The sequence below is a fragment of the Spermophilus citellus genome (genome assembly GCF_964194105.1).
Source record: "Spermophilus citellus genome assembly, chromosome: 16".
In the NCBI taxonomy this organism is placed as follows: domain Eukaryota; kingdom Metazoa; phylum Chordata; class Mammalia; order Rodentia; family Sciuridae; genus Spermophilus; species Spermophilus citellus.
In genome coordinates, this window is record NC_138196.1 from 26221159 (window position 1) to 26247619 (window position 26461).

General features: G+C 42.4%; 1 protein-coding gene across 7 annotated transcripts in view; it reads left to right on the top strand.

The window, feature by feature from the left end:
* Positions 1 to 26461, top strand: part of RBPMS (RNA binding protein, mRNA processing factor) — a 171984-nt gene that overhangs the window by 132764 nt on the left and 12759 nt on the right. For 2 of the 7 annotated variants that reach the window (XM_081269465.1, XM_081269464.1), the window contains exons 6-7: positions 11900 to 12030; positions 25558 to 25627. In XM_081269465.1, the coding sequence (XP_081125591.1) occupies positions 11900 to 12030; positions 25558 to 25620 (194 nt within the window). In that variant the 3' untranslated portion in view covers positions 25621 to 25627. Of the gene's footprint in view, positions 1 to 11899; positions 12031 to 14856; positions 18103 to 23642; positions 23780 to 25557; positions 25628 to 26461 lie in introns of those variants that run through there. The other 5 variants (XM_081269466.1, XM_081269467.1, XM_081269468.1 and 2 more) reach the window with 4 other exon arrangements.

Genomic DNA, 26461 nt, shown 5'->3' on the forward strand with positions numbered 1-26461 from the left:
CATGTGAAATATCATCACATAATTATAATGTCAGCACATATGTGCCTGTATCTCTAGGCACATACAGACATAAATTTTAAGTAGAATTTCAATCATTAAACATACTATTTTCCAACCCTTTTTAAATTTATCAGTATTTTAGATGTTCTTTCAAATAAGTATAAACAGCTTGGCCTCAGTTTAATGGTAAATGGATATATCCTAATTTTCCTAGATAATTTCCCTAATCATGAATATCTCATATTTTTTGTTATTAAAGCAGTTCTATTGCTTTCAAAATACTTTTCTGTAGAACATTGTGTGTATTAATGTAGAATAAATCTCCACAAATAGAATTGCTTATCCTAAAAGATGAACATTGAAATTGTTTTAAATTCTTTACTTCCAAAGTTTAATTAACTTCTCATTGTTTTCAGTGGAGTAATTATAACAGCTGACAGTTATTGTAGAGATTCAGCAAAGAGCCAGAAGAGGAAAAGTGACTTTCTTTAGGATGGTGATGGTAATGAAAATAGACATTCTGTCACTCCATGAAGTTTAGATATGCTTATGTCATTTGTATTTTCCTCTCATTCCTCAAATAATATTCTTAGACTATGGCAGGAGCAGTTGGAAAACATGTTCATGTCATGCCTGGAGCTTTTTAGACATGTAGCACACGTTGAATTTGACTGTCATGTTCCTGGTTCTGAGGGACCTTGTTCTGGCACAGTTAGTGCATTCTCTGGCTGCATTCAGATGTGTGTCTCAGTGCCCTGCATCCAGGAGAATGGGGAAGGAGGAAGTTATTCTGCTAAGGCGGGTGGCTGCTCTAGTAAAGAACCTAGGTTACCTCGATCCAGAAGATGATAAAAGGCACACACTACTCGAACTACGTTCATTGATTTGTTGAATTTTCTAATTGCTATTTTAAATTCTGGGGAGTCTGAATTATAATTACAACATCACCTGATGAAATGGGAAAGCAGTAAAACTTTATTAATCATCTGTAGAGATAACATTTTACTCTAGCAAGTCTTTATCATCTAAGACTGATGCTTTTTAGTGGATAGGCTGTTTTCCTTTCCAGTGATGGGAAAGGTTCCTTGTGATAAAGAACATGAATTTCTTGAATTCTACAAAGTATACTTCTTGACATGGCCATTCATATTTACTCAGATTATTTCCAGAATATCTGACCAGCACTGATATGATGTGAAAAAGAATCAGACAAGGGGAAGCAAGGGTGACAGAGGTTTTGCCAGTTTGGCCCACCCACCTCTCCTCTTCACTTTCTCAGTCTGTGCAGCAGAGATATGTGCTTCAATGGCTTGCCAAGGATCTTGACGTCCCCGGTGGATAAGTTGAGGGCAAGTGGCCCTTGGACATGATGATGACGAACCATCACAGAGGAAGAGAAGGAAGTGGATGAATGAGGGAGCTTAGTTCAGACATACATCTCCATTCAGGAATTGCTCACATGGCCCTTAAACCACTGTGCCTTGTGTGTTTGGATTTTTGTGCTTTGAAGTGTATTCTGGGGTTATACTGTAGATCAATGTGAGTCTTAAAGTTTCTGCCTTTTAACCAAGGACTGGAACCTTTGCAGATTTAGACTGACATTTTTCTAAAAGTCAAGGAGATGAGCTAAACTATAAATCATTAGGTTGATTGTTCTGAACCTAATGATTTATAGTTTAGGTTGATTGTTCTCAACTTGTGCATTGAAAGTTACAGGGACTTGATAACATCAGTTTAATTTCACCAATTTTATGATAACTTTTATGGAAAGTTACCTTCTATATGCTGGGGATAGGAGGTTACAATTTGAAGAATGACCCAGAAGAGATAATTTTCAATGTAAATAACAAATGGCATGATCATGATACACTTAGGCTGTTTTGAAAGCACAGATATTTGGTGTAGCCTGTATTTTTATTGTGCCCTCTTGAAGGACTTCCAAGTAGCACTATTCCCTCAAAGATACTGAAAGTTCATTAATTCAGCTTCATTAACAAGAAATGTACAAATAATGAATAGATTTTAGTTTTGCTTATAAAATTATCAGTGTATACTTTTGTTTTCAATGATAATTCCCAGGATTTTCATTAAAAGTTGATGCAAACATAAATATTTTTTTGGGAAATACATTGAAACAATTCAATATAGCAAGATATATTGACAAGGTCCTTGAAATGTTTGTGCTCTAGACATTAATTACACTCTTAGAATTTATCTCAAGAATAAAACAGATATACTTAAAAACCTATGCCTAACATAACACCTGTAGAAAAATTATGTCTTCTATGCAACATATACTATATTGGGCACTGGAGATACAGTAACCAAGACAGACCCAGGCCGCCTGCACTCAGAGACTTGTAGTTCAATAAAATTGTTTTCTTGGTGATCTCTTTTTGTAAACTTGATAGAGATGCCCCCAAGCATTGGTTTCATTAAAAAAACACTTTGGTCTCTCCTTTGCTAACTTTTCTCCCTCACCACACAATGCCTGTATGCTAGGAAAGGTGAATGACAAATGAAAGTTCTACTGGAAAATGATATCTATTTTTTTTAATGTTGCAAGAAACTGTTTTCCTTCCTATATGTCCCCTCATATTTTCAGTATAGCATAAATTGTTGACATTCTCATATATCATCTCTGTGATCTAAACCTACACCTTTTCATGCATTCTTTCTCCCTCACTTGTGCTCTTACACATAGCATATCTCCTAACTAGATTTAGTGAAACTCATGTCAAAATTGCCTTAAAGATAATGCTTTTCATCTCCCATGCTCTTGAATAGGCAGAATTAATACAGTCAAAATGGCCATACTACCAAAACTGTTACGCAGATTTAATGCAACTCCTATTAAAATCCCAATGACATTCTTCATAGAAATAGAAAATGCAATCATGAAATTCATTTGGAAAAATAAGAGACCTGAATAGCCAAAGAATTCCTCAGCAAGAAGAGTGAAACAGGAGACATCACGATACCAGACCTTAAACTATACTACAGAGCAATAGTAACAAAAGCAGTATGGTATTGGTACCAAAATAGACATATAGGCAATGATACAAAATACAAGACACAGAGACAAACCCACATAAATATGGTTATCTCATACTAGACAAAGACACCAAAAACATACATTGGAGAAAAGATAGCCTATTCACCAAGTGGTTCTGGGAAAACTGGAAATCCATATGTACCAAAATGCATTAAACCTCTGTCTCTCACCCTGTGCAAAAATCAAGTCAAAATGGAGCAAAGACAGACACACTAGACCCTGCGCCTGATAGATGAAAAAGTAGGCCCAAATCTTCATCATGTTGACTTAGGCTCTGACTTCCTTAGCAAGACTCCTAAAGTGCAAGAAGTAAAATCAAGAATCAAGAAATCAGATGGATGAAAACTAAAAAGCTTCTTCAGGGGATGGATTTGTAGCTCAGAAGTAGAGCGCTTACCTCGTACCTTCGAGACACTGGGTTCGATTCCGAGCACTACATATAAATAAGCAAATAAAATAAAAGTCCATCAACAACTAAAAAATATATTTTAAAAAAAAGATTCTTGATAGCAAAGGAACAATAATGTGATGAGAGAACCTACAGAATGGGAAAAAATCTTTACCAAACTTAACCTCAGATAGAGCACTAATCTCCAGGGTATATAAAGAACTCAAAAAAACTTAACACTAAAAAAAAAAAAAAAAAAAAAAACAAAACTCAGTCATTAAAAGGGCTAAGGAACTGAACAGATACTTCACAGAAGAAGAAATACAATCTATCAACAAACATATGAAAATATATTCATAATCTCTAGCAATTAAAGAAATGCAAATCAAAACTATTCTAAGATTTCATTTCACTCCAGTCAGAATGGCAGCTATCAAGAATACAAGCAATAATAATTCTTGGCAAGGATGTGGGGGAAAAGGTACACTCATACATTATTGGTGGGACTGCAAATTTGTGCAACCACTCTGGAAAGCAGTATGGAGATACCTCAGAAAACTCTGAATGGAACCACCCTTCGACCCAGCTACCCTACTCCTTGGTTTATATCCAAAGGACTTAAAATCAACATACTCCAGTGGCATAGCCACATCAATGTTCACAACAGCTAAACCAACAGCTATGGAACCAACCCAGATGCCCTTCAACAGATGAATGGATAAAGAAAACGCAGTACCTATACAAAATGGAATATTACTCAGCGTTAAAGAAGAATGAAATCATGGCATTTGCAGGTAAATGAATAGAACTAAAGAATATCATGCTAAGTGAAATAAGCCAAACCCAACAAACCAAATGTTTTCTCTGATAAGAAGATGCTGATCCATAATGGGGCAGGGGAATTGGGAAGAATGAAGGAAGTTTGATTTGTGTAGAGGGGTATGAGGGGAGGGGTGGGGCTTTGGGGATAGGAAGGACAGTAGAATGACACAGATATTATTACCCTATACACATGTATGATTACACTACTGGAGTGACTCTACACCATGTATAGCCAGAGGAATGAGAAGTTGTGCTCCATTTGTACAATATGTCAAAATGCATTCTAAAAAATGCTTTTGTTTTTATAGTAGATCTAAAAGATAAAATATTTATTAGAGATTACCAAGGCCTGGAAAAGTAGACCAGAATTGTCATGTTTCCAGATAACTCCTATACCATTCATTCATCTAAAATAGTATTCCATTGTTATTGTTGTTGAAGGTCTGACCTGTCTTATAACTTAGTTAAGAAGTTAAGTCTATGGTTTTGGGGGAGATGTTTATTGGCTAGACAAAACCATCCTGGAAGCTTCACCATGTTGCCACATTGCTTGTATTCATGAAATTGCCTTTCCAGCTGCTTGGTCTTGGGTTTATCATTTAATATCTTGCTAAACTCTTGGTTAGCATTCCTTGTTTCTGAGGTAGAGGTGATAACAGCAGAATTTACCTCATAAGGATGTTCTGGAGATTAAGTGAATAAAAGTCTATGAAGCATATTGCCCAAAGCATAAACCCTATGATTTTTTCCCCCTCCATTCCTGGGGATTGAATTTAGGGGATTGAACTGAGCTACTTCCACATTTTTTGAAGCAGGGTCTCACTAAATTGCCCTGGCTGACCTCAAACTTGTGATCGTCCCGTCTCAGTCTCTCAGTACCAGGATTACCAGACTCTGAATATTCTTGTTACCACCATTCAGTGTGTGAAGAATCCCAAGGATAAGCCACATAATTACCCTGATGGGGAATACTAAGATTCCTTTATAATTTGTTTACCAGGATGGAAAAGAAGCAGAAGATATTTTAATTAATAGACAGTAGTATAGTTCTGGAATAGAATAAGAGGGAGAGGCACTTGATACAAAAGAGAGAGTACATTTCTTCAGGAAATATTTAGTGTCTACTTTGTGCCAGGTGCTTTAGTGAATATGACAGAACAGTCTTGTGCCTTCATGGAGCAAGTTCGTGTGACATAAAACTAGTCCTTTATGAAAATGCAGCTTCTTTTAAAATTCTCAGCTTTGATTGCAGCCATTTAGTAATCCAGGCCATCCTACAGGATACTTAGAATGTTCAATCTGCCCATGCCTGAGAGTGGACTGCCTGGGGAAACTTGGCAGCTGTCATCCCTGCTGCTTCAAGGCACAAGGAAAAGGACTGAAAATCTCCCAAAGTGATAAACAAGAATAAATAACAGTCATGACCTAAGTCCCCAGAGGGACAGTTTTCTTCCAGCTTATGCTCTAGGTTCCCTTTACCTGTCACATGAGGGATCAAATGCTTTTAAAACCAAGATTGCATTGGATAGTTTCTTGGCATGGAGCAGCTAGGCAGTAAGGAAGAAACGGACCCTGATAGCATGACTGTTAAAGAGGGATGGCAGAAAGATTAACTGGAAAGGAGTTGACTCTGGGCCAATTGAATAAAAACCAATAAACTTTTGGAATTTTTTCCGGCAAACTTACTACATAGAACTCTGTTTGCCACTTGAGAGGCTTAAATTGCTTCTCTAGGTGTATGTCGTCTGAGAGAAATACTGGAGTGAGGAGAAAGTAGCAATTATAGTCAGCAGACTCAAAACAGGCCAAGTGAGAACTTATATTAAGGTAGCAGAAGTAGGATGAAAAGGGAAAGCATGAAAAGTAGAGGAATCAATATATGGAAATAACCAAGATGGAGAGACAGTGAAATGCAAGAAGGAAAGGGCTAGACTCAAGTGACCTTGATTCATTGACATCGTGTTTCTCTCAGTTGTTGAGAGTTACTGAACTAGATTTTAAACCTCCCTGTTCCTTAGCTTCCTCAAAATATAAAAGGGGCTGATGCTACTGCCTCTCATAAGGAGCACTGGTACATAGAACATGGAGAGTACTGGAAGAAAGAAATTGATTTGTGAACATCAGTGACTGCGTTATTGAATGGGTTAAGTTTAGTGAGTTCAGTTTATTTACATTAGAGTAGAAATAAAAGGTACAGAAGTCTGAATTATCTTAATTAGAATCAATAATTGAGATGATAGAAATGGCAAAGAAAGAAAGCTGTGGTGAGCTGAGCACAGACTTGATTTCTCCTCATGTCCTGAGCACTTTATCTAGTTGGTTCCCCTGTGAGGAACATAAAAAAAATACTGGGGTGATTTCTACAGGGTGATGCTAAGCACCGCTTGAACTTTTCAAGCCATCTTTTTATTAGCTTCTCCGAAAGAGTTTTCCCCTATACTTATATTCAAGGGAAGCCAGTGAAGGTGCCCGACCCTCCGTAGGAACTATATTTGTTTCCTGGAGCCATCACAACCAATTGTCACAAACTGCGTGACTTAAAATGACAGGAATTTATTCTCTCAATTTAGGAAGCCAGAAGTCTGACATCAAGGGATAAGCAGTGTTGGTCCTTCTGGAGGCTCTTTGGGAGAAGCCTGTGTCATAACTCCTGGTGGCTGCTGGCAATCTGGCATCCTGCGGCTGGTAGACACATGGTTCCAGTGTCTGCCTCCATCCTATCAAGATCCTTCAATTATAACATCTCCAAAGACCCTGTTTCTACCTTAAGTGCCTGCATTCTGAGGGTTCAGGTGAATTTGAATTTTGAGCCAACACTATTCAATCCATTACAGGAGCTCATGTGCATTTCCCTGGACCATCAGAGCTGGCATGGGCTGCAATTTGAGGTCTAACACTAGAAGAGCATGTACTAATACTCCAGTCTTTGAAAGAGTAGATAGATAGATATATATATATATATATATATATATATATATATATATATATATATACACACACATATTTATTTTCTAGGTTTTTTTTTTTAGGTGGACACAATATCTTTATTTATTTTTTTTATTTTTATGTGGTGCTGAGGATCGAACCCAGTGCCCCATGCATACTAGACAGGCACTCTAACACTGAGCCACAACCCCAGCCCGAAAGAGTAGATTTTAACTAGCTACATCCTAAGTAATTGTAAGTGAGAATTGATTGCTAACAGAATCCTTGATTTATTTTCTTGTTTCAAAATTGGGTGTTTTGGGGTTTTTTTCTATTAAAAAATAGAATTTTTCATCACATTTGGGTTTTGTTTGTAAAGGCCACTATTTTTCCTGGCCAAATTCTTCATTTACCATGCCAGTTCTCCACTAATACTCTGTCCCTGAGTTTATTATAGTAAATTGAGTATGCTGAAAGCTATAGAAAAAGACCACTGCATTATAGGAGCCCTCCTACCACCACCTGTTGTGGGGCTTCACCCACCCCTAGAGAGGGCAGGATGGTATATGGAAGGACCCTGAACAGTGAGATAAGAGACCTGGGTTCTATTTAAATTGACTCTGAAAAGTTTTAGATTCTGGTGCCCATATGTGCATACTTCTCTCTCAAGACCACAAGTTGATCATTTCCATCTCTGAAGGCATCTCCATCAATTCACCGCAGACAGTTGACTCTCTAATAGTACTGTGCTAGACACTAGGAGCTTATTGCTCATGAGGTAATGCTGTTATTGGGAGGGTGAGGGGTACAGGACACACTGTTGCGTGGGGAGAGCACTTCTGGAAGCCTCAAGGATATGGCCTCTAAGTAGAGTCCTCTGAAGAGTTAATGCTCGGTGACAGGATGAGAGAAGGATGCCTCTGGGGGAAGAGTATTGTGTGGAAGTCCTGGGAAACAGAAGAAAAGTCAGTGTGGTCACACAGGAAATGACTGATCCTAGATTACAGGCAGAACCAGGTGACAGGCAGGGCTGGAGAGACCAACGAAGATCAGACCATGTGGGGTTTTCTAGGCTATGACTTATGTCCCAACAGCAAGGAGAACTCACAGGAGGGTTTTAAGAGGGAAAGTGGCATGGCTGAATTTTATATTTTGAAAGTTGTGGTGACTTCAGTGTGATGACTAGGAAGACTGTCAGGAGACCTTTTTGGTAACTGTTGATGGTTAAAATCAGAGTGGATAATGGGATAGATCTAGAGAAAGTTTAAACGTGAAGGAGAAGGAGGTGAGGACCAGGTCTGATTTGGGCATGGAGTAGAAAGTAGCATCTTTTACTGAAATCTAGAGTGACCAGAAATCTGGAGGACCAGCTGTTGAAAGTGGCATATTTAGTTTGGAGTATGTTGAGATGTTGTATATACTTCCAAACAAAACTTTCTAGAAGGCAGAATAAATACTGATTTAAAGTTCTTGGACCTTAAGTCCATTAAGGATTTTCTTCTTCATCACTCTCAGTTGCCTGTAAGAATCATTCCTCTTTACCTCTGTTTTGAGATGGCCTTGATTTGGAAGACCTTTCTGGCTCTGTCCCCATCTGAAGTAGAAAGGTGGACTGGCTGATCTTCCCTGGACACTGAAGTTCTTTTCTTTTCAAAGGGATGGAAAGATAGAGTTGCAAGTTTCTCCTCCTTGTTTTTCAGAATCCAAATTGAACTACTTAGCTTAATATGGTTGCATATTCTAGGAGCTAACTAAAAAACCTATTCAGATGTATAACAACATTGTCCTCAGAAGGTGCAAAAGAAAAAAAGGATATAAGGAGATCTGGGACAATGGGAAAGGATTTACCCAGTTTCTCAGGAGGATGGGATTAGGCCCAGGCAAAAAGACCCCAGCCTCTTTATCTGTCCTCTTTCAGCTCACTGGAGCTTGGCTCACCCTGGGTGGTCAAGAGCCTCTTTTGTCCAAAGGAATCTCAATGCCTCCTGAACTCATTTCTTCCCACTGGGCCTGCTTTTTTTCTCTCCTGCTCCTGCTAAACTAGAGTTGGATGGACCTGGGGAAGGTGTCACCCACCCTGCCTCTGTCTGCTCCTTTGGCTGATTGGTCCCTGTAAAGTATTCATGCTGTGGAAAACCTGCTTCTTTAGCTTTTGTGATTTTTCTTAAGACCACAATAGCAACCAGAAAGAGTATCCACATGCAAAACACTCCTTCTGCTTAATGCTCTCTTCCCTCAAATGAGTGGATATGTCATTTTGGAGAGTTCTCAGCCCTGTGCTAAAATGGAGGTGTCTGTGAAAACTGCTTGGCAGGTGTGATGCTGACCTGCTCATTACATGTTCTTTGACATTCACCATAACCACAAATTCCTAGAGGAGGGGGAGAGGGGGATGATTGGATATACCAGGAGCTTATCAAGTGAATGTTCACCTTAATCCCATCTAGGCCTTTGCTCAGCAACTTTGAGTTTGGGAATTTCAAAGCAAATCCTATTTTGCTGGGCTAGTTTTGTGCAAATGTTAATCAGTGAATTGTTTCTGAGCATCAGTGTAAACCTAATGAGAAATAATGCTTGAGGTAAAATGTAGAACGACCTGGAAATCATAAATTTCATCAGTTGGACTAAGATTGAAACCTGATTCTGCCTTACCTTCATTATTTCATTAGGACCAGATATCTTAAAGGACATATTTGATTTTACAAACTTTCAAGTACCCACTGATTGTGTGAAGGCTCACTGACATGCCAACCACATCCCTCTGCTGGTCTTTCCTTCTGCCAGCTAGTATTAGCTCTGTGGTCTTCTGCTATCATGGCAGGCCTGACAAGTACCAGCTAGGGATTAGTGTACTGGGGCCTGAGATTCTCTTGACTTTTAGAAAAAGACTCTCAATGTCTTAAAATAGCGTAGTAGCTAAAATAACAATAACAACAATAATAGCTGGCCATTGCAGAGAGTAGTGTTTGTTTAAAATCCAAGGCCCGTTCCTGGCAGCAGTTTCCACTAGCTGGGCTCCCACAAGAATTGCTGTAATGGAAAGCATGTGGCCTCATCATGAGAGGAAACACAGGGGTCTGTGAAATCCCCTCTGAGAAGATTTCCTGAGCATTGACCTCCATATACCCTAGAACTTGAAGTAAGTGGTGTGGACTTGACCATTCTAAAAAGACTTGGGAGTCTGTTGGCCCCTCTAGCCTCAACACCTAGACTGTCTGTTCCCATCACCAGCTTCTGAGATGCTTTCCTACCTTGTGAGGAGGGAGGGAGTCAGGGAGGCCAGTCAGCTATAGCCTATGAAAAAAACCACACCACTCGGATGCATGATGTCTGGAAATGAATATGAACTGCCCTCTGAATGGACAGATACCAATCAGCTCATGACTCCCTCCCATCCTATGAGAAGCTCTTGCAATGCAGGCTGTCAAAGTCTCACCTACCCTGTACACATCTCTTCCACATCCACCCCCAGGCCTACTGCTTTCTGGTAGTCAGCATGTCACATCCAGCAAAGCAGTTTTCTGTTCCTGGCCCACTTCCCTTGTGGAATCCATTGCATCCAGAACCAGAGTTTCCAGGTATGGGAGGGATGTGGAAGATAGCAGGCCTGGGAAGGCTTATTAGATAGAGACAATGGAAAGATATGATGATGTGACTATCTTGGCCTTGGATCACATGCCCTATGGACTTTTGGAAAGTCCTCAGTGGTGTTTCTAATGGCTTTATCAAGTCACCTTATCCTGGCTCCCTCAGCAGTCCTGGATAGCATCCTTGGTGCACTGGTTTCAGATTTTGACAGGTGATAAAAGCACGTATTGAGATTGCTGCTTCACAGGGTCCACATTTCATAACTATTGACTGATGTTATTTTTGCCTTTGCTGAGAAGCTCACTCATGTGTTTTCTGTTACTTTAATGGATTGCTTCCTGATACACAGGGAGGCCCAGCCATTTGCCCTTCAATCTGACAAACTGCAGCTTCACCTGAATGGACTGGAACTACACAAGGAACATTTAAACCAGGCAGTTGGCAACACAACTCACTTTTCTTCCTAGAAAATATGCTCAGAGCAGACACACCTGTAAACATGCTTATTTGCATCTTTGTGGAGCCTAACTTTAATTAGGATTCTCAAAATTCTTCACTTCCATTCTCTGAATTTTTAACATCTAAATACCCTAAGGTTCTAGTGTTTGGTTCTGTACTTCTGAAGGCTAAATGGAAAATGCTTGATCATGATTTATTTGTCAGTTGTAATTATGCTGATAAACAGAACAGTATTCTGGACTTACTCTGGGTTATTGGTTATGCCAATAAACTATTGTTCTACCAAAGGCTCTGCAGTGGGTTCTCATGGAATGTCTCCTGGTGGATATCTTCTCTGTTCCTTCTGCTCATCAGACACATTTTCTGGTCTGTGCAGGAAATTCCCACTCTTCTTTGGTTCCCTGGCTATGGTTGGAAAGACATCAGAGTGTCAAAGGCTGAGTTCAGGCCTAAGGTATCAGCAGGCCAGTCAGGTAGCAGAATTTTGTATTTACTGTTCTCTTGCTTTGAGTTTGGGGACAAAAGCCAACAGGTTATTAAAAAAATGAGAATAATTTGACTTCTGACATTGGTTGGGTCTTGGGGTTACTGGGTATTTTGTTTTCTGATGTGAAAGCAGCTGTTTGGTAACCACTAACTCTTCCCTTATTCTTTTCTTGCAGATGAGCTCACAGTGCCTGCACTTTACCCCAGTAGCCCTGAAGTGTGGGCCCCGTACCCTCTGTACCCAGCGGAGTTAGCGCCTGCTCTACCTCCTCCTGCTTTCACCTATCCCGCTTCACTGCATGCCCAGGTAATTTATACCCATCGGCCACGACTTCACTCACTCCACCACCAGCCCTTTCAAACCTGGTTCCCCAGAGCACACCATACAACTAACACCTATCCAGCTAACAGATCCACCTTCAGGAGATGAATGATCCCCTCTACATCAAGCTGACACCCCTCCAGGACTTACGAGGAGCGTCTGACAGCAATGATACCACCCACTGCCTGATGTTTATCCCCCCAAACACCTCTCTCTTCCTTAATGATCTCACCCTCATCTTACACGAGAGACTGGGGCAAGGTCACCTCCCTGGCTCCCAGCTAGCTAGAGGGCATCACCCAAGCATAGATACGTCTGCCTTTTCGTGTGGAAGGGTTACCGAGGGAGGAGTGTACTTGAAGTTATGTGTGTCTGTGTGTGTATCTGTGTGTTGAGAGGCTTCTGCTGTTGTTTCCCATGAGGATCTAAGGACCAGAAGAGAAACTTCCAAGAGGAAGACTGCGTTTTCTTACACTGATTACAGGAAAGATGAAGAGTTCCTTGTTCCCATGTTGAAGCCCTGTAGGAAGGGTGCAATATAGTATTTAGAATGTAATTACAAGTTAAAGTAGAGATCTCTGTTCTGCCCAACTTTCGTTCTTAGTTAAGAATAGCCTGAGTTTTATAAACAAATTCCCTGTTTCTCCCCAGAGATGACTCTCTGCATACTAACACTTCCTCTCTTCTTGGAGAAAATGTTTCTCTGAGCCTTGTTTTTAGTGCTGGTAGTAGTAGTAATCATTGTTAAGATCCATTGTTGGAAATAACCACTCATTCTTTGGCCTTCAGAGAGTAATGATCAATAGCAAATAAAAAGTAAGAATACAGAGCCTGGAGATGTAGCTCAGAAGTAGAACACTTGCCTAACATGTATAAGACCTTGGGTTCAATCCCCAGCACACCAAAATAAAAGAAAAGAGAAAGAATATTTGTCTTCCCACATAAGTTTTTAAAACTTCAGCCTGGTTTTTAAAAAATTGTCAGGCTGGACAGGTATGGTTTTTGTTTTATTGGGTAATATTTGTTTACAAGGCTGGATGGAATAAACAGTTTCCCAGAAAATTCTTCTTTCTGACTTAAAACACTTTTCACATTGGACAGAACTATGTTGACTGACTCACCTGCAAGTAGCCCCTAAGTAGGCTTCTCCAAAGCCGTGAGGTCAGGAGTGATGTACATTAAGTAACTAATTACCAATGCTTTCTGCATGTACTAGTGACCTGGCTTCTGGGGCTGTTCCTCAGTCCCTGGACTCCTGAGAGAAATTGACCTCTGTGTTGGGAGGAAAAGGTAAAAAGTAGTAAAGAAAAATGTAGATGGGGGCTGCAGTTGTGGCTCAGCAGTAGAGCGCTCACCTAGCACGTGTGAGGTGCTGGGTTCAGGCCTCAGCACCACATAAAAATAAATAAATAAAATAGAGTTATAAAAAAAAATTTAGATAGTGGCAGAGAAGCTTCTTGGCACAGAAAACAAATTAGAGGAGTAGCTGTGCCTTTTGGTTTCCCTTCCTCTGCTGCTTTGCCACTTTCTGTCCATGTCATTGCTTGTAACCCTCACAGCTGGCATCTAACAGGAGGGAGGGAGATGTAAGCCTGTGTCAGTCTTCTGCTGAGTCATCAATATGTTTATAGTAGTCTGGGTGACTTTGTAAATAATGAGGAGCAACTGAAAGAGCCCCTTTTATTGCTCCCCTCCATCACCACCACCAATCTGGATATTGTGTCTCCATTTGCTAGATGGCTCAGATTGGCAGTTAAGGCCATTGTTAATAAATACCATGAAACAGTACAAGTTTGCATACTCTTCTGAATGCCCATGGCTTTGGTTAGTCACCATTTCCTTGGAGAATCAAAAGTTGACAGTGAGCGAAAAGGTCTGGGAATAGTGACTTTGGGCTGTGACATCTGCCATTGCTTCATTCATGTAACAAATGAAATCAGAAGTGATCCTGGGGACATGGTAGGAGAAGGACCTAATGAATCTTAAGGGATTAGTAAGCCTCCACCTGTAAGGGAAGCTGGAGACACAGTGCAAGATTAGATGGACTGACCTATTTGAATAAATGGGATGCATTGCCCATGTGGTGCCCTCCCCTGGGAGTTCTTCCTTGGCCTTGAGACTTTCCCAGCCTGGAATCTGCCACATCGGTCTTAGATTTGGTGAACTGTCATCCAATATCAGTGAGATCCATGTGTTTAACCCCTCTTCCTGTTTGGAGTCATTCCCAATGCAACCTTGGACTCTGTATCCCAAAGATTCATTCATGAATATGGTTTGGTTATTTAAATGTCTTAGTCAATTCTGGGACTCACAGAGTGAACTGATAGAAGCTTTACAGATGAGCTGGTCTGACCCATTTTACAGATGAGGAAACAGGCCCGAGAAGATGGAAGGAGTTACCCAAAGTCACAGTGGCTCTACCATGACTAGACCTAGTTTGGTCACCTGACTCCCAGGCCTATCCCTTTCTACTCCGAGGCTGGCTTACCAAAAGACTTATTTAATGGAATTTTGGAGAGGCCTCAATCCAGTGACTCCTTGGAACTTTAGATGGGAAACCTATAAAGAAGAGACTTGGAGGCAAACACAAGGGAATCAGCATTTAACCTGCACCCAAAGGGCCTCAAAGAATCTTACTAACTGGAGGTAGAACAGAGTGGGGAAGCTCCAGGTGGAGCCTCTCCCCTTAGTGGATAATTCAGTTTTTGTTTTGGAAATTTTATAATGTCTTTGGAGAGTCTTCTAAGTAATTTTGCTTTTCTTAGCAATGTTGTGCTCTGTTTTGAGACATGGATTTTTTTTTTCTTCTAGTGTTTCTCTCCTGAGGCAAAGCCCAACACACCTGTCTTTTGTCCACTTCTCCAGCAAATTAGATTTGTCTCTGGGAATGTGTTTGTCACATATCAACCTACTGCAGACCAGCAGAGGGAGCTCCCATGTTGAATTTGTCTGTTAGCTATTTTTCCCCCTTTTGCAAAAACTATTTCTTGGCAACATTTGAGAGATTTCAATAAAAATTTTAATCAGAGCAAAAAATTATGTCAAGTAGACTACAGCGTTTTGTTTTTATGGTGATGAAATTTTGAAGCAAAATTGTTACTCTCTGACTGAGGTTTTGGGAGAATTGGGCCCATGACAGCTAAATGTGTTACACAGAAGGACTCGGAAAAAGCACACTGGGGAGACCAGGCCCCAGAACCCAGGCCTCATCACTGCTGCACGTATCTTCTTGGGCTCCTGAACCACTATGAGCTGCATACTAGAAGATTCTCATTCCAGCCTTCTCAACTACCAGGACCTCTCACTTCAGGAAGGACAGTGTATCTAGCTAGCAGAAGCCCATTTGCAAAGAGTGGATGTGTTTTCCAGTTCATCAGTTGTGACCCAGTGGAAAGAGGACTGAGGAAACGGAAGTTGTCATTAAAACAGAATTAGGTCACATTTCTAGTTCTGCCTAGATTTTAGTCATGATCTGGCACCCCCTCAGATTTTCCAGTTCTAATTTGAAGATACTTTTTGCAATCAATTCCTTTTTTTCAGAAACAACTGGCTATGGTAATAGGACTGCACACTGGTAGCACCTTATTATTTGGGGGGATAAAAGTGTATTAAATGTCATCAACATTTTTAGAAGTGACTGTCTAGTTCACTATGAAGGCCATTGATCTTTGAATTGTATTAAATATGTAGGAAGGTTTCATCCACTACTTTCTGGAAGGTCTAAAGATAACATACAGCACTTCCTATCACCTCATGCTCACACATCTCTGCTTTTAGTCTTGTTGCTCATGGGACAGAGAAAGTGTATAGTCCTCTCCACATTCTAGAAATCTAGCACCAATTACCCTCCTCTAGAGTCAGTCACAAAATTGGGTCAGAGAATTTTGCAGGGAGGTAGGCCTGGGAAAGAAAATCCTGGTTCCCTACTGCTTCTCCAGAGGCCTCATTTGCCCAAGTTTCAGCAGGTATTTTGGAACTCACACAGGCTATTGTACAGTTTGTGATTGGAGCCTGACCGGTACTGCAGAAACAGAAGATTTTGAGGCAAAGTTACAACACAGACTTCTTCGAGGTGTACCCCTTGGGAGGCCCCTTTGGCACACTGGAAAAATTTAAAGGTTAATCTCAATAAATACAGAAGTGGACCATGAGGAAGGAGACATAGGCAGGCAGGACAGGGAGATCACAAAGGGAGAGGTGGGCCTAGGACTAGCATGTGGGTTGCCTGCACTGCAGAGCTGTCCCCAACACCACCACATGTAAGCATTTACTGAGCTTCATGGTGCAGCTTCCAAGAATTGGATTAGAGAATTTTTTAAAACACAAATTTCACTAAGCATCTCCTCTGCCATTACTGTTCTGTGGAGAATATTGAGAAAGATAAAACACAGAGTCTTGTTTTGCAAGTCTGAAGAGTGTGAGAGGGAATGTAGACCCAACCATGCACAGAGCCCCTTGGTAATCACCTGCCTCCAGAGCAGTTGTCCTACCCAGGTGCCTGGTATAATTCACATGGCAAGGAGTCTTCCCTCCCAACCCCTTCAGCCTCCCCACCCCCAGCGTGTACTTCCTGTTCATCAGGCAATAGCTAGTGTTATAATGGTAGCTGTTCCTGTGGGACCTGTGTTCAAACTCCAACACATAGGTAGAGGCTTTATCACCACATACAGGCCTGGCTTTCGGAAGTAAGGGAGATTCTGGTCACTTCTGTGAATCTCAGATCCTGTCAGCTCATAGCCCTTGCTCCCCTGTCTTTCAAGCTTGACTCTCCCATGGGTAAATTGTCTGGCCTCCAAAGCTGCTGCTTACAGCTGTCCAAAAGACCCAAAGCTTTAAGTTGTCTTCAGACATTGATGAAACAAACTGCTAATCCTCTGACAGTTACATTTCACTCTAAACCTGAAGCTCATTGAGGCCAGACTATGAGGAGAAAGAATTCCTTGAGTGCCCCAACTCTTTGACTGGGCCAGTCTTGCCTTATTAGGCTAAGAACATCTTGCTCAGTGATTACAGAAGACAGGGGCAGGAAGACCAGACATTGTCCTCAAAGCATTACTCTCCTGTGACTGTGGTTGGTGCCTCTTCCAATTATTAAGAACACCAAGGTCCCCTTCCTTTATCCAGACCTGTTGGCCAGGTCTTGTGCTATGAACTGAGCCATCAGGAGCATTACAAGATGCTGCTTTTTCTTTTTTAATTCCAGACAGAGCTGAAAGCATGGTTCTACCATTTGCAATCTGTATGGCTATGATGACAAGTTCTTTAACCTATCTGAGCTTCAGAAAAATATAGCTAATCATTCCTCATATAAAAGACTTAATAGTGTCTGGCCCACATTAAGAGCTTACAAAATGTTTTTTGTTCTGGGGGATGTTTTGTTTGCTTGTTTTTAAAAGGTAGCCTTTCCCAGGAGTTTTTGAATTTTCAATAAGGAGAAGGAAATCTAGGACTAAATCCAAGTTGCCTATAGGGCAGTGGTAATTAAGATCCTGAGGACATGCAGTATGTTTTGATGACAGTAATGGGGCTGCAGAGCCCTCCTGTACCAAATGGAAAGTCAGAGGCTGGAAAGAATGAGGGAGCAGAGTAAGATGAGGTATCAAATGACAGAGTGCCCCCAACATCGCCAAGTGACAGCACCTGCCCCACATCCAGCAGCATGATTTCCACAGCTGTGCCAGTAGTTGGAGAACTTGTCCCTGAAAGGAAGTCTCCCCGCAGCCATGCCGGGGACACGCCTGACAGCAGAAAACCTCTCCCTGACAGGAAACAAGAGTGGAAAATGGCTGAAATCCCAGAGAGACTCAACAAGTGCTTGTTGTTGCTTTCCACAGAGCTGCTGTCCCTGAACTTTCCAGCTGCTGCCTTATCTTGCTTTCCTATCAGAAACTGGAGAAGAGAAGGACCTGTGGGTCACCCAGCTCATTCCTCCCTGGGCCTCTGGTGCTTTCTTCCCACAGTCTCCCTCCACAACAATTCTGCCCAGTTTCGTTTCCAGGCAGCCGACTTAGGTCTTGAGCCTTGGGGGATTCTTTTCTTTATAGTGCTGTGACTGAAATCCAGGGGATCCCACTCCTGGCCAAACAAATACTCTCTCCCTGTGACCCTGTCCATCCTTTCTCCTCATCTGCTCTGGTATTTTTGGAACTAAGAAGCCCCTTAGTTAGAAATGAGAGATGTAAGCATTGGCACTGGTCTCTTTAAAAGCAATCCAAAGTCATTTATCTTGGTCTTTTAGGGACATTTGCTCCAGAGTAGCTACAAACAAGGCCCAAACCTTCCCATAACAGGTAGTGTTAGGTAGTTGACATGTCACAGAAACCAGAATCAGTCACCTAGTGTGTGTTCATGTGGCCCTGGTCAGGGTCACTGAGCCCAAGAACACTTCCCTAGAAATCAGTGGTGTCATTGCCAAGACAGGAGCTGACTCAGAATGGCTACCTTTGAGGGCATAGCAGCGCTACCTTCAGTGTCTGTACTGTCTCCAGTTTCTTAAGCATGTCCCATTTTGTCCTCAGTGTATAACTAAGCCGGATGGATCTTATGCAGGTTTTCTCTGACCTTATTGGCAGTATGAGCCCAGGCCCAAGTCATACCTGTAAGTAATGTGGGGTGGGGTGGGTTTTTTGGGTATTTTTTGTTTGTTTGTTTTGTTTTTGTTTTTTTTTCCCTTTTGCAGTACTGGGAATAGAATGCAGCAGAGCTCTACCACTGAACTAATTTTTCAGCCCTTTTTATTGTATTTTGAGACAAGGCCTCAGTAAGTTGTCCAGGCTAACCTTGAACTTATGATCCTCCTGCCTCGGCCTCCCCAGTAGTGGAGATTACAGGTGTGGGCCACCATGCCTTGCCTGTAAATACTATTTGTGAATTTACTCCTTCCTTGGGATTATCAGCAAATGTGTGGACCAGCTGTCAGTCGCATATTGCAGACAGCCAGACACCTAATTAGGACTCATTAAATCAAACAAACAGGATTCTGATGATAGTTTCTACCTTCTCTACTAAACTTGAGATTTTAGGCGAGTTTTAACCTTGATGAGCCTCGATTTCATTATCTATACATGAGAGGAATGAACACTTATTTCATAGAGTTCATTTGTAGAAAGGAATAAAATGTTTTGCATAAAATAGTCATTATTATTAAAACAGCTCTTCCACTACCTTCCCTTTGTCAGAAGGGGTTCTGGTATGGCCCTCTTAATAAGTGTGAGGAACACACAAAACATGGACACTGGACCAGGACCAGACAAGAGAAACTTAAGGGTTTGGGCTTTGCTCTTTGGTTAGGAAGAAGTGCAGCTAGAGCAGGACAAAAGAGGAAGCCACTTTTCGGGGCCATCCACCAGGAATTTGAGGCCCTTACATAGTACAAGAACCCAGGCACCATCTTAGAGTATGTGAATTCTAACTGCTTGAAAACAAACCAGAGGTGACAGAAAAACTTTGGAATTATACAATGTAATCTTTGCAGAGGAGAAAGTGAACTTTTCCTTGAAGAAAACCAGTTGTGACAAGGGGGAAAAGGAAAATCAACTCCAAATGGGATCATGTTTTATTCAGGATTTGTGCTGCCAGTGGGAAGGCCAGAACTCAGTGACATGATGGGAAAGTGGGACACCCCAACCTCAAGCTTCATGCATTCTCCGCCACAAAGTTCTACCTGCTTCACTGAGCTCAGCTCCTTGGGACCTCTAATGGCTTTTGATAGCAAACATAGTTAAAAATTAACAGACTGACAAAATTAAATATGGATGGCAAGCAACCACTGTGGACTTAATCTGACACAGGGTGTTACATGCTTGGGTGCCCTCAACCTAAGTGGCGACTTGAGTGAACTTGGAGATGTCTGAGCACATTTCACATGCCTATTTGGAAGCAAGAGCCTGACTTGTGTTTTGGACAGACAGGAAAAAAGTCTAAGAGCCCAGGAGAGAAAACCACCCCTGAGGTCTTATGTTTAATGAAACCTGGTCTTGATTGGTCTTAGCAGAAAGTGCTCATGGTTAGGACCTTGCTCTTGTGGTCTAGATCTTGTCCCTGCCCCAGCTTAGACCCTGGCAATCCTTTGCCACCCTGCCTGAGAGGTTTGCAAAAGCTTAGAGCTGGTGGTGGAACATGGACTTCTCCAAGCCATGACCTTCTTGCTCACCCTTTTGCAGCTGCCAGGTTGGGTGCCTTGGCAGGTTTAGTCTGTGAACCAACTTATATAAATCTTAACATTTTTGCCTCAGTATTATCACATTGTTTTATTGTCTTAGGCAGGGAGTATCAAGATGCCAAACAAGTAGTAAAGAGTGCTGATTATATCTTGTGCCCTGTGCATCTGCTCATAGAGAACATGGCTGCCAGCATGGGGAGGTAGAAGGGTGTGGGGCGTGGAGATTCCTTTACCAGTGACCTCCAATGGGCCTCATTTTATGCAGCATAGTCATGTTTGAAAAGTCTTCTCCTTTATGAGAAATGGGGAAGGTTGCTGCTTAAGAACCCTACAATTGGTGCCATAAAGAGGATAATCTTTGCAATGCAAGCCATTACTCTTTTGGATGAGTTTGGGGTTTTTTACAACAGAATGTGCTTCCAGCTTGAAGCCCTGTCAGTCAACTGAAGAACTTGACTGGGTTTTAATTGGTGATGCTGCCCCAAGAGAAGGTCCAGACAGGTCTGCAATGAGTGGGGACAGAATTAATTGTCATTAAATCAGCACTTTAGTGGCTCAGTGCAGTCATTTCAAGGTTGGGGAAGCCCCTGATAGATTATTCAAGGATCCATTTGGGGACAGAGGTAGAAACCTACTTAGAATACCTAGGCCTAAAAACTGACAAATCCAGGGGCTGGGGTTGTTGCTCAGTGGTAGAGCGCTTGCCTAACATGCGTGAGGCACTGGGTTTGATGCTCAGCACTGCATAAGTATAAAATAAAGATATTATGTATGCCTATAAGTAAAAAATAAATATTTTAAAAAACCTGACAAATCCAGGCTGGGGTTGTGGCTCAGTGGCAGAGCACTTGCCTAGCATGCATGAGGCACTGGGTTCGATCCCCCATACCACATTAAAAAATTATTATAAATTAGAAGTAAAGGTTAAATTCTTTAAAAAAAAATCTGACAAATCCATTAATTTGAGTCATTCATATAAAATGTTCAAGTTACTGTTTTTGATTGTTTTGTTCAGAACATCTTCTGAATGTGCTTCCTGAGAAACCCTGCACCTGCATTAGGAAAGGCACAAGGAAATCCTCCTCAGTGCCCCAGATCAGCCATCCAGGACACCAGCCAATTTAGTGGTCTTCCAATACAAATTAGTTTTTATTAAGAGCTAGAAATTTGAATGCCACATTGGCACACCTCAACTGCTTAGATCTACCAAATGGATCTAGGAATCCACTGGCAGGGGCCTTCCTGACTACCATTTCTAGGCATCCAAAAACATTAATAGTGTTTCTAGAATTAAAAGATGCCTTGGTCAGATAAACCCAGGGCTAGGTCAAGTCAAACAGGTTTCTTTATTTTGGAATTTCTTAGAACATTTCATGTGCTGCTTTATATCCAGAATCTGCTGAGAAGCATAGTCCAGCCATACATCTGGAAACCTTGATCAAGAGCATAGTCTCTCAGACTTCGTGTGCATTGCAGTCACCTGGAGAGCTTGTTAAAAGGCAAGTTATTGAACTCCAGCCCTAGAGTTTCTGCTTGTCTAGCAAGTTCTAGGGGATGCTGATAGTTCTGGGACCATACTTAGAGAACCACTGATCTGGACTTATTTTTCTATTCAGCAAAGAATAAAATAGCCAAACCAAAGGGTATCCATTAATTGGCCAGCACCATTAATTGGTCACCATTAGTGACCATTAATTGGCCAGCACCTGGTAGCATTTCTCATGACTATTTCTAAAGGCGGATGTGCTCCTGGAACTCAGTCACTAGAAAGGGGCTAGTACTAGGCAAATGACTCTCACTGTCTTAACTTGTGCTCAGGACCCACTGGAAGAGAGGAGGGATGGTGATCAAGCAGGGTTCTACCCTGAAGACAGTCGAGGTCTTTCTTTCCTTGGCATAATTAATTGGGAACATAAATTTGGTTTGTGTTTTAATCCTCTAGGGCTTAGCTTCTTCATCTATAGATGGAAGAGGATGTAAATTATTTTAAGGATGCTCACTAACTCTAGCATTTCATTTTATTTTTGCTCCCAGTCACTTTTTTGAGCATCTGGTACTCCTGTCCACTCCATCAGCAGTTGGAGATAGATGTTAGAGTCTGTGTATTGCCTTGCAGGGGGCTCTGCATTTTATAAGAGCACTGTAGGAGGGAGTGGTGGGAGGATTCCAAAAGCCTAGCCCCTAAGTAGTGGATTGTAACAGAAGCAACTGGTCTAGTATAAAAGATTCCCAAGGTCTTCCAGTTTGCACACAGATTTCACAGTCCTTTGAAGTGCCTAGTACTGTCTCTGTCCAAATTAAATCAGGGTCGGTGTTGGTTAAATATATTTGTTAAAGGTTCTTATGGGGACTTTAGAAGCCCCTGGAATTGTATTTAGGTTTGTGAATGTGTGAGTTTGAGTACATGTGAGCACACTCGTAGGTTTTTCTACAAACAGGATGAAGAAATGTCAAGAGTCATTGCCTTATATGGAAGGCCAGCCCTTATCCATATACAGTTGCCATGAGTAGGCTTAAACTCCTGCTGAGCTGTTCCTGGAGAAGAGTAATAGGGAGTCTGCAAGGAGCTGTGATTTTCCACATTGTTAATGATGTATCTAGAGCAGCTCCTAGAGAATAGACAGGAGTGACCTGGGTCCCAAAGCCACAGCAGGAGAGGCCCAAATGGGAATAAGGGGGAATCCTTGACTCACAAGCCCTAAACAGCAGTGATTAGGACAAAACATCCTGTCTAGCTGCCCGGACACCTGGCTTTGCCCCATAAACTCTGGCCCCATGTTGTGCCAGGAACATACCTAAAATACTCACTTCCGCCTAGTGGGCACTGCCCTCTGCTGGAAGGTGGGTGCTACTGGACCTCAGTGCCAGAAGAGGAGGGTATCTTGGGTTGTCTCTGGAATGCAGTGACAAGAGCCCACACTCTGGCGAGTGCAGTAGTCCCAACCATGTGGCACAAGAGTGATGCGTTTTGCGGTCCATCTGTACCCTATCTGCCACCACATCTTCTCTGAGAATCAGCTGGCCTGCTTCCACATTGGCATCCTCGAACCTCAGCTCAGCTGAGCAGTTATTCTGGACCATGTCACTGGGAACCATATTTCTTGTCACCCTGGATGGTCCCAGCCCAGGCTGATGGACAGACGCATGTGCGCCTGAGAGAATGCAGGGGCTGTGTGTTTAGAGAGGTGGGTGGAGAGGCTGGGGTGGGTGGGAGGTAAGGGGCTTCCTTTGTGCACTCACCTTCACTGATCCCAGACCTATGCCATCCACTCTGCGGCTCTCCACCTGGTCAACCCCTTCCTGTGTCCCCTCTGAAACACCATCGCGTCTTGGCCTCCTCAGGGCTCAACGCCCGACACCCAGGCAGCACAGCCGCCACCGCACTCCACACTGACCCGGTGCACATGGACCCATCCCCCTTCTACTATGTGTCTAGGTTCCCAGCTCCCCACCTGCCCCAGGGGCCTTGTGTCCTGGCCCCTCCTTTACCACCTGTCTCAGGAAGGCAGCTCCAACTCTGCTCTCTGCTTAGTGAGCAAGTGGATTCAGATGCACAAAGCCATAAGCCATGGGGTAGGTACAAGTTTTTTCTTGTCTCTTTCTTCTCAACCCTCTTCTCCCTGTCCCCTCCTCCTCCATACTCTTCTCACTCTCCCTTCCAACCCTACATCCCACATTTCCCCCTCCTTTATTTTTCTCTTTTCCTTTGCCCTTCAAATCCCTAAATTCCCAAAGTAATGTGCTTTTAGCCAATGTACAGGGGAAAGTGATCCTTCAACCCCGTAATTACTATGAGTGGTAAAGGTAATTCTGGCCCTGCCCTGAAGGAGAGTTGGGGGCTCTGGTGGCTTCCAGGGAATACAACTTTGCCCTTTTAAAGTACTTGGACCTCCTTCCAGCTGGTATCTGGTTTCTGGTTAATATCCCACGTGCTTCCAAGAAGAGACCTAACACACGGATGGCCTGAGGGATTCCCTGAGGTGGGTTCTTGGTGGAAGCAGAAGCTCAGACTGCATCCTTAATCCCTTCAAGCCACATATCCAAAATTAGGCCAGAGACCTCTGCTCCAAGTTGGCTCTGTGGATGGAGTCCCCTAATGTGTCCTCTGCCTCTGCATTGACAACCAGGGAGGACATGAAAAGGCCCATGAAGTGGAAAAGAATTCCCAGGACTTAACCTGTAGGGACCAAGGCAAAAGGTCAGAGACAATATGACTTCTCTCTGGGACTAATTTCTAGGCATTCTAGCTTTTAGAATCAAGTTAGGGGATGTAGTAGCCTAGTCCTGAGTTCTGACCAAGCCTGACTACACTGGGCTTTGTGACCATTGTCACTTAGAATATCCAGACCCCAGTTGGTTTCCTCACCTATAAAATGGAAGATGAAACAGCCTGTGGTCCCACTGCTTCCCCTTTTCAGCCAGAATGGCTCCTATTTCAGCTTGATGTTTTAGAAGTTTGAATGAGGCTTTCTCCTACCACACCAGCGGGAGGTGCTGCCTCACACAGGGCCTTCCAGCCCTTTGCTGTGTAGCGTCCCCTTTTTGTTGTGATTTGCTTTCCATTCTCCACTCCACCAGTGCTTCCTGTGTTGCTTGTCATAGTGATGGGTAGGCCATCACTCCTCAGTGTAAAAAGAGGAGCAGCAATGGACAGGCACTTCTTGCCTCAGTTCAACGGCTTAGGGGCAAAACTGACATCACCAATACGTGAATATTTGTTAAAAACAAAGTGTACTTGCTTTTGGTGTGTCAGGGGTCCAGACATTCTGCCAAGTGGACAATGCATCACTCAATTTGTGTTGGGACTGGCCTTCCCCTTTGGAAACATAGTAGAAAAGATAGGACTGCTGTCTCACCTGTGCAAGGCTCCTTGCCCAAGCTGCAGGTTCCTTTCGTCAGCAGAGTGAGCAGAAAGCCTCAGGCAGCAGACAGCCCTCAGTTCTAAGAAACCAGAACCCTTTTTCTAAAATAATAGGATCAGAACCTCAAAGAAGTTTTGACTAGGCCACTATCACAGAATAGGTCAAGAACTGCCTCTTCCTTATCAACACAGATAAGGAAAGGGGAATTCACTAGGCTAGACCATGCCTCATGATGGCTGCTAACTTTGAAAAGGAGGTTGAGTGCAGGGACTTCTGAAAAATTTCGAGTGCTTCCCTGAGAGCTTAGAAGGTGTTCATGGAACTGCATGAATGCTCTCAGTTCACTGCACTGGTGCTTTCAGCTCCTCAGTGACAAATCCCACACGGGCCAGTGTGAGTGGGCACTACCTGGGAGCAGTAGGAAATTGGAAGAATGAGAATGTAGGCTGGGACCCCTGGCTCACAGCTTTTTCCCATGTGTCTTTCCAGATGCGCTGGCTCCCTCCCTCAGAGGCTACTTCTCAGGGCTGGAAGTCCCGTCAGTTCTGCTGAATGCTCTGTAAGTACTTGGTCTCACTGAGGAATGTGGAAAGCAAGCAGCAGGCAGACAATGCACAGGGCTTTTGGTAAACAGCAGCTTTCATCCTTTCTCCACACCCACACCTTCTGCACTCTCTTTGGTTGTCCATCTTTTAAAAACTAAAACTCTAAGGTGGCAGTGCATCTCTTCTGAGAGAAAGCTTTCATCTGGGATCAGGGAAAAGTGAGGTATGGCCACTGCAGTGTTTGAGTCTAACTTAGGAATCAGATTCCTGTCTGTGACACTTCATAAATAAGCAATCAGTGCTTGTTTCTGAAGAACACGCGTCAGAAAGTTTCCTTACGTAATTGTGGTTCACCTCTCACCATTAAATAAACTCTTTCCTTAAGATTTTTTATCTTAAGAGAAACAATACCTTATGTTGGCATCTTTGTGCCATTGTAGGCCTGACTTTGCTTCAGGCAACTACCAAATGAATTTTTACCTATAAATGTAGAATTTCCACAATGGCCCACATACCTTCTGTAATTCAATATCTTGAATGGATTTCTGCTAAGTACAAGGCATCATTATTCTAAACTATAACTTGGTGTGTTAATTTGGGGAGGCTGCTGAAAATCAAATGGGAAGAGGAAGGGATCAGACCTTAATCCTATTAGAAACACTAAGGAAGTCATAGCAAGCCTGGGTCTTTTCTTGGGGACCTTATATTTTCTGATAAAAATGGTTCAAAATAAAAGTAATGTTATTTCTTCTTCCACTGTGACAGAGAGTTCTGTGTGCTCCGTTACATCACTTGAGGCCATTGGGTCTCTTGGAGAGGTACTGTGTGGAAAGAACTGGCATCTAGTG